We start from the raw sequence: 6,576 nt of genomic DNA, 5'->3' as shown, positions 1-6,576 counted from the left end.
CGGTTTCTCAAAAATTGTTGTGGATGTCATTTTAGAATGAAAGTTTAATTTTCTTTTTTTTTTTGCTATTATATCTATTATGATGTCACATGATGATGAAGGCAGGTGGAGTCACAGGCAAATGTCAATTGCATTTGTGGCAAACAATCACCTTTATTGTACAAAATTTGTTAAAGTACAAACACACAAACAAAATTCAGTAACCAGTGTTGTGGTTTGACAAGTGGTGGCAATAACACAATTCGTACCTGGCATGTTGAATCATTTAATTCAAATTACAAGAACTGACACTCCATGTAAATTTATATTACCTGCAGCTTCCACTGAATTGGCTCCCATTCCTACACAAATACAGATGCAAGGCTGTGTGAAAATCTGTTAGCATTCATGAAATATATAGATCAGTGTACCATCACACACAAGGCAAACATCCATCAAGACAACCTGCTGTGGTCACTGGAAATACTGAATTGGCTTTATTAGCAATGTCAAATAATAGCACTTCTTTCATTCCACAGTAAATATCATTCACCAGTCCCTTTCAAATCATAAACCAAGGGTTTCAAGACAAAGTGCAAATCTTCTTTCAGGTTCATACTGGATACTTATAAGGTTCGCTATAGGGCAAGACATGGTGCTCTCCTGAGTATTATTTCTAGTAGTGCCGGCAGAGAAGTTCAGAGTCTTCTGGAAAATGGAATAAGTTTCTTTGGACTTGAGTCAAGTCTTAGGGGGTCTAGACGTCTTTAGGAGGTGGGGGCAGCAGTTTTTGCAGGGAGGACATTGTTCTCAAAGTGTCCCTGGTTGGTGATATTCCCAGCTGGGAAGTACCTGGCCACCACAAAGGAAGAACCATCTGATGCAATGGCCTTACCAATACCCAGTTTATTACTGCTCTTCCACACCATTGCTGTGAAATGGCCTAGGTGGTGCGTGAAAAGAGTAACAGAGAGAAGTTGGAGGCAGAGGCAAGAATAGGTAGAAGAGGGTGGACAGAGAGGGAGAGAGAGGGGGACAAGGAAACAAACTGTTAAGACACAGTTGAATCTGAGTGCACCCACATCACTCAGTTCCTCTAAATATTTACAGACTTAGGAATCTTAATTCCTCTCTTTCCCCTCATTTCTCAACTTTTCTCAGTGTGCACTTATTACTTTCCTCCCTCCACCCATCAACATATGAGTCAGTGTGAATCAGTCTGACGAGTTGCTACGCGTGATCTGGTTTACGTGTTATTAAGTTCTAAAGGCTCCAGTCATACTCAAAGCAGAGGCAGTATAGGAAAGCACCTGGAGGTATTTGGACAGACTGGAAGTGACACACGGTCTTGTAAGTGATACAGAAGATTGTGGTTTTCCCTCAGTTTCCCCATGGGCGATCACTGACTCTCACAGTTAGACACACAGGGATTGTTCAATGATGTGACATCACTGGACAACTCCATCTCACATGCTTGAGTTAACCTGACACTGAGACAGAGGAACTGACAGAGCGGAAAGAGAAACTGACAGAATTACAAAGATAGATAGAGAAATAAGAAGAGATGATATGCGACATGATGAGAAGAAATGAGAAGTGAGGAACGTTTGATATAATGTGTTAACGAGTTAAAGAGTTGTGTACTGTTGCATTCATCTCACCAGTGCCAGAGGAGAATCCAGGGCGGTTGAAGTTGTACTGTTTCACTTCATCATACCAGCGATCTACCACATCCTTTCCTGCATGCACACAAGATAAATAAAATCACTGTGTCGTGTATATTAATTATAAGGCTAACAATACCATGGAACAGTTTTGAAGCCAACTGCACCCCATGCAACAAATTGTTTGGCACATTTTTTTCTTACAAAACTTTGCAGCTGGACTCTGTGTCACCCAATTTATGCTGTCTAATGGAGAGTTTTTATGAATTGCGCCGTCCTGCATTGACATATTTCTGCAGTGAGTCATGGTCTGTGAAGTCTCACACAAAATCCAGAGTGGGGGAAATAGATCCCAGCTGTTCACTTGCTGGGCTGGACGGTCTGCATGGACTGTCAGTTTTAAGCTCTGTAGACTAAACTATCTTTGGAGGGATGCATCTCATAAGATTTTTCTCATCCTGATTGTATATATGTATACGTATGGGTATGGATTTATGTGTGTGTGTTTGTGTGTGTCTGTACCTGGCTGGTCATAGGAGGCCCATGCTAGATTCTCTCCACAGCTCCCTCTACTGGACTCCACACTGTGCTTCAGGATCCGTGTGCTGGCCAGACTTTCAGCATAGCTACAGAGAGAAACAAAAAATGAAAGTAGTCGACAGGACCCCATAAAATTGTTCCATCCACGATGAACTCTGCAACAACCTTTGCTCCCGCTGCGGAGCAAAGGTTGTGAGTTCTCCAGAATTGATGACGGATCACGACTTCAGACGTGGCTTTGTGTGAGTCACACTTTCTACATGCTTGTTGCACTGTTTGAAGCACTAACACATGTTTGATGCAAGGCTGAGAGAGTGCTAGAATATCTACTGTGTTATTTTAGGGATGCCTTAATTAATTCATCAGCCACGGTGATACCATGATGACCACTAACACTGGACACTAAAATAATTGTGACCTCTAATTTGGTGGTTCTCAACCTTTTTGGCTTGTGATGCCTTAAAACAAAGTGCTGCCTAATTGACAACCCTCCCTCCATCACAAGCATGCACATGTAGCCTGCCTGCTTGTGCACCTTTTCAGGTTGTTTAATTTATCATAGGAGGACTGAAGGCTTAAAACTATTCAGTGTTTTATAAGGGGGGATCAGATCTGAAAAAAAAAAAATAGATGATAATAAATTTCTGTGGTTGAACTACAGTATTTATGGGGTTAGCATATCTTAATAGTAGTCTACAAGGATTGAGCATTCATTTTCCTTGCATGGATAATACTGTGATTTGGAGTACCATCTTACATTTTCAGATTAGGCAACCGCAAGGATCTAAGATGCTTGTTTGATGCTGCACCATCAAACATGCTCATGGAAATGGATTAAAGCCTCAGTATGCAAAACAGTAGCTAACATCCTGACTAACGGTATTTCAGGACTTTGGATTCAGACAGACCGATGAATTCTGTGGAATAAGTTGAATTTATATGAGAATAATTGTTTGAAAAATGTGGTGAGAAAACCAATTTATTTAGTTTAATTTGAATGAAATGCTAATATATTGGCAATTACTGAAACAAATTGTCAAAATAACTGAACACCCTTGATAGGATATTAAGTTTTGCTGTTATCCTGAGCAATTTGACAATGACTGCAAATGTGCTGTTTGCTAATTAGACTACAATTCTATGTGTTTGCATTAACCCACCGGGAAGCCTCTCTGCTTAGTTTGCTGCTCAGCTTCAGAGGAGGCGCCTGATGCTTCTTCCTGTACTCATTATGGGTCCGCAACACCTCCTCAGCAAACTGCTTTGAGGCTGAAAGAGGCCGAGAGAAAAAGAGAAACGGGACAGAGAGGCGGAGTAAGACAGAGACAGAAGAGAATTAGACATTGTGATTATGCAAGCTGACAATTCATACCTGACTGTTTTAGTCACAGAATAACAGAAAATCTTACAGTGTGCCTGACCTCAGAAAGTGAGTACCAGCTTGGTGACGGGTGATTGATGCACAGTAGAAAACGTCATCCACATCACCCCCCCGGCCCTCCCCACACCCCGGTGCCTATCACTCACTGGCCTTTTTCATAAGGCACACACTCTGAGTGTTCACACAATAGGCTGATTCAAATAGTCACACACTAACACAAAAACCAATGCAATCTAACAGCGTGCACATACTCTATCTGGGGCAAAATGAACCCTAACCTACAATCAGTAAAAGCAATTCTGAGAGCTCACTGGCTGCACTGTTAAAGAAATAGAGGGAAGGAAATTAGATTTACAGTTTAGTATCTTGTCCTCTCTCCCATTCCACCATTCCAATTTTCAAAGACAGCCAAGTTCATACACACACGCACACACACAAACACAAACACACTGTTTCTAGGGCCACAGCTAAACTGATGTAATCAAAGTTACAATCCTGGGAGTGCAGTTTCCACTTACCTGACTTTCCCATGGTGCTGACACAGGAAGCCCTCTATAAGATCAGTTAACAAAGTACTAGACGAAAGAAGCCTCTCTTCTGTCTTGTTTGCTTCTGGCCTCCCTCTCTCTCTCTTTCTGTGTGTGTCTCTTTCTTTCTCTTTCTCTCTCTCTCCCCTTCACAGTATCCTTCAGCCCTGTCTCACGCTGAAACTCTACAACAGCTGCTAATGCTTTTATTTTGACCTTTTCTTTCTATTCCCCTCTCATTCCAATTTTAACTTTCAGGCACTTTTTACAAACTTGCCCTTTAACTTCTAAACTGTGTATTAATGATATTTTATGCAACACTTCTCTTCCTCTAGACTCTTCCTATTCCTTTAGCCTCACTACAGCTCGCACAGCTTGTTTCTCCTGTGGCCACACACCCCACACTATATGTCTTACTTCTATCTGTGTAGCTCAGATAAGCACACGCCCACTTCTTCTTCTCTTTACATTCCTACAAATGAAAGGGTAGCCCCTGCAGCCGTTGGTCTGATGACATCATCTCTGTGAGACACATGCCCATATATGGCTCTGAGAGTCCTGTGTTTTGTAGCTTGGTAGCCAAGGGAGAATGTTACTTTTAGCAATTGTGGATGTGACAGTGGCTTTCCTCACAACCCACTCTCCTGTTTGCAGCGTTGTGCCAGGCAATGGACAAGTGAAGACAACGCAAACTCTTGAAACAGGCCTTTGACTGAATAGCCTTCATGTTACATGGTACCACTGTGCATGTCACTGAGAGGGCCAAACACTGTCAAATGACAGCTGCTTTTAAGCTTTGAGCTCAAGTATCTCTTGGCCACTTTCTGTGTAATCCAATGCAGGGGCTTTCTAAATCACACTTGAAATTAGTAGTTTATGTAACTAATTTGTGGCTAGTATACTTTATTGTACACCATTAAAGTCCCCTAGCAGATTTAGTGTTTAAACTAAATTGCTCTGACAAAGCTAGTCAATCCTACTCAAAAGAGTAGAAATAGATTTTTCCCCTTTCTCTTTTAACCTCTTGAACTCCAGTTTTCTCTTATATATCCCCTTAAAGTGAGAAAAAATCCTCCATATAGTTTGACAGTGTCACAATAATATTCTGTATCTGCTGGCTGCAATGCCTCACTGAAGCTTCTTCATGCTTATAGTGAATGTATACATACATGCAATACATGCAAACCTAAGATGTCATTGTTTTACGGTGGCACCACTACATCAGATTGAACATATCTAAATGCCTTGTGCAAAAATGTTGCACATATTTTCCTGCAATTCAGTAGAACTTAAAATAAAGTTCTGTGGTTTTGACCGAAGCTCAGCCATGCCGCATACATTTGTAATGATGAACCAGCCAGTGGGATCGGCAGGGTAAAAGTTGTAATACACTCCTCTTCCACAAGGTGGGCCTGTTAGCAAAGATTTTAAATGAGGAAATGGTTGGACTATTAGTCATGCTAAATGCGGCCCATGACATCTTAGTTTAATAATATGAGTGGACATGATGGGATTCATGTGAAAAGTCAAGCCACTTGATTTCTCATTAGCTGGATAGTGCTATCTTAACAAATGGATTTCCTCCCTGCATCCTCTTACCATCTGCATAGTGATGGGGATGGACAGCTGGAAGAAGACATTTACATAGTGATCTCAAGACACAGACTCTACAGCGATACGTCTTAATTTATACTAATTGAGATAGCTGTTGAGTGCGTGCCTGTGTGTGTGTGTGTGTGTGTGTGTGTGAGAGAGAGAGAGAGAGGGAGAGAGAGAGAGAGAGAGAGAGAGAGAGAGAGAGAGAGAGAAAGACAGAGCGAGCGGGCTAGTGAGTATGAGGAGGGTTGGTGTTGTGATTTATGGAGAGAGCCCCTTTTAGAGGGACAGTACAGACATTGATCCATGCAGATATTACATCATTTATCTCTGCGCATTGGCTATATCTGCTGTACTTATTGCTTGGCTCCCATCCCTGTCAACTGCGACATCCTTCCCTCTCTTTTCTTTTCCTCCCCATCACTCTCCTTCCCCCTCTCCCTCTCTCTTTCTCACTCTACCTTCCTTCTTCCAGCCCATCTGTGATTTTCACTTCTCCCTCACCTGAAGCCCCGGATGAAAATCCTCTCTCAGATCTATTATAAAAAGAAAGGAACATCACATTCTTTCTGGGCCAGAAATAATTTCCCCCCTCACATCTTGACTCCAGTCGTGTGGATTTATGGCAACAGAAATGTGAAATAACTCTAACTGGGACTGTAAGTGCACTTAGTTGCATATAATTCCTCTTTAGCGGTCCCAGGAGGAAGGTGAGGACTTTTTAATAACTCCTTCCATTCACCTCCATCCTCATTAAGAGGTCTACTTGAGTGGAGATGGAGAGATCTTAGTGAGGGGGTGTTGAGAGGATTGATCTGAGCTGGGAGAGGGAGAAGTGAGGGGGCTGCACACTTTTTTTGAGGCAGTTGTTGGAAGCTCTCTCCAGAGT

The 6,576-nt window shown here is 42.0% G+C and overlaps 1 protein-coding gene across 2 annotated transcripts; it reads right to left on the bottom strand.

Annotated features, from left to right (window-relative positions):
• Nucleotides 1-448: 448 nt before the first annotated feature.
• glipr2l (GLI pathogenesis-related 2, like) lies at nucleotides 449-4,578 on the bottom strand. 2 transcript variants are annotated; one of them, XR_003929551.1, is made up of 6 exons: nucleotides 4,083-4,578; nucleotides 3,344-3,452; nucleotides 2,166-2,269; nucleotides 1,641-1,718; nucleotides 1,290-1,504; nucleotides 788-922 (listed from the first exon to the last, which is right to left on the bottom strand). XR_003929551.1 is itself a non-coding variant. In XM_030072020.1 (5 exons), exons 1-5 carry the CDS (start codon nucleotides 4,093-4,095, stop codon nucleotides 747-749), a joined length of 480 nt encoding a protein of 159 aa, XP_029927880.1. In that variant the 5' UTR covers nucleotides 4,096-4,568; the 3' UTR covers nucleotides 449-746. The 2 variants fall into 2 exon arrangements, 1 of the variants encoding a protein (XP_029927880.1); XM_030072020.1 differs by lacking the exon at nucleotides 1,290-1,504 and having other exon boundaries at nucleotides 449-922; nucleotides 4,083-4,568.
• Nucleotides 4,579-6,576: the final 1,998 nt, after the last annotated feature.

Source organism: Myripristis murdjan, chromosome 16, assembly GCF_902150065.1.
Source record: "Myripristis murdjan chromosome 16, fMyrMur1.1, whole genome shotgun sequence".
NCBI classification, from domain to species: Eukaryota; Metazoa; Chordata; class Actinopteri; order Holocentriformes; family Holocentridae; genus Myripristis; species Myripristis murdjan.
Note: the sequence above shows the minus strand (reverse complement) of the source record. Positions and strands in the feature narration are given on the sequence as shown.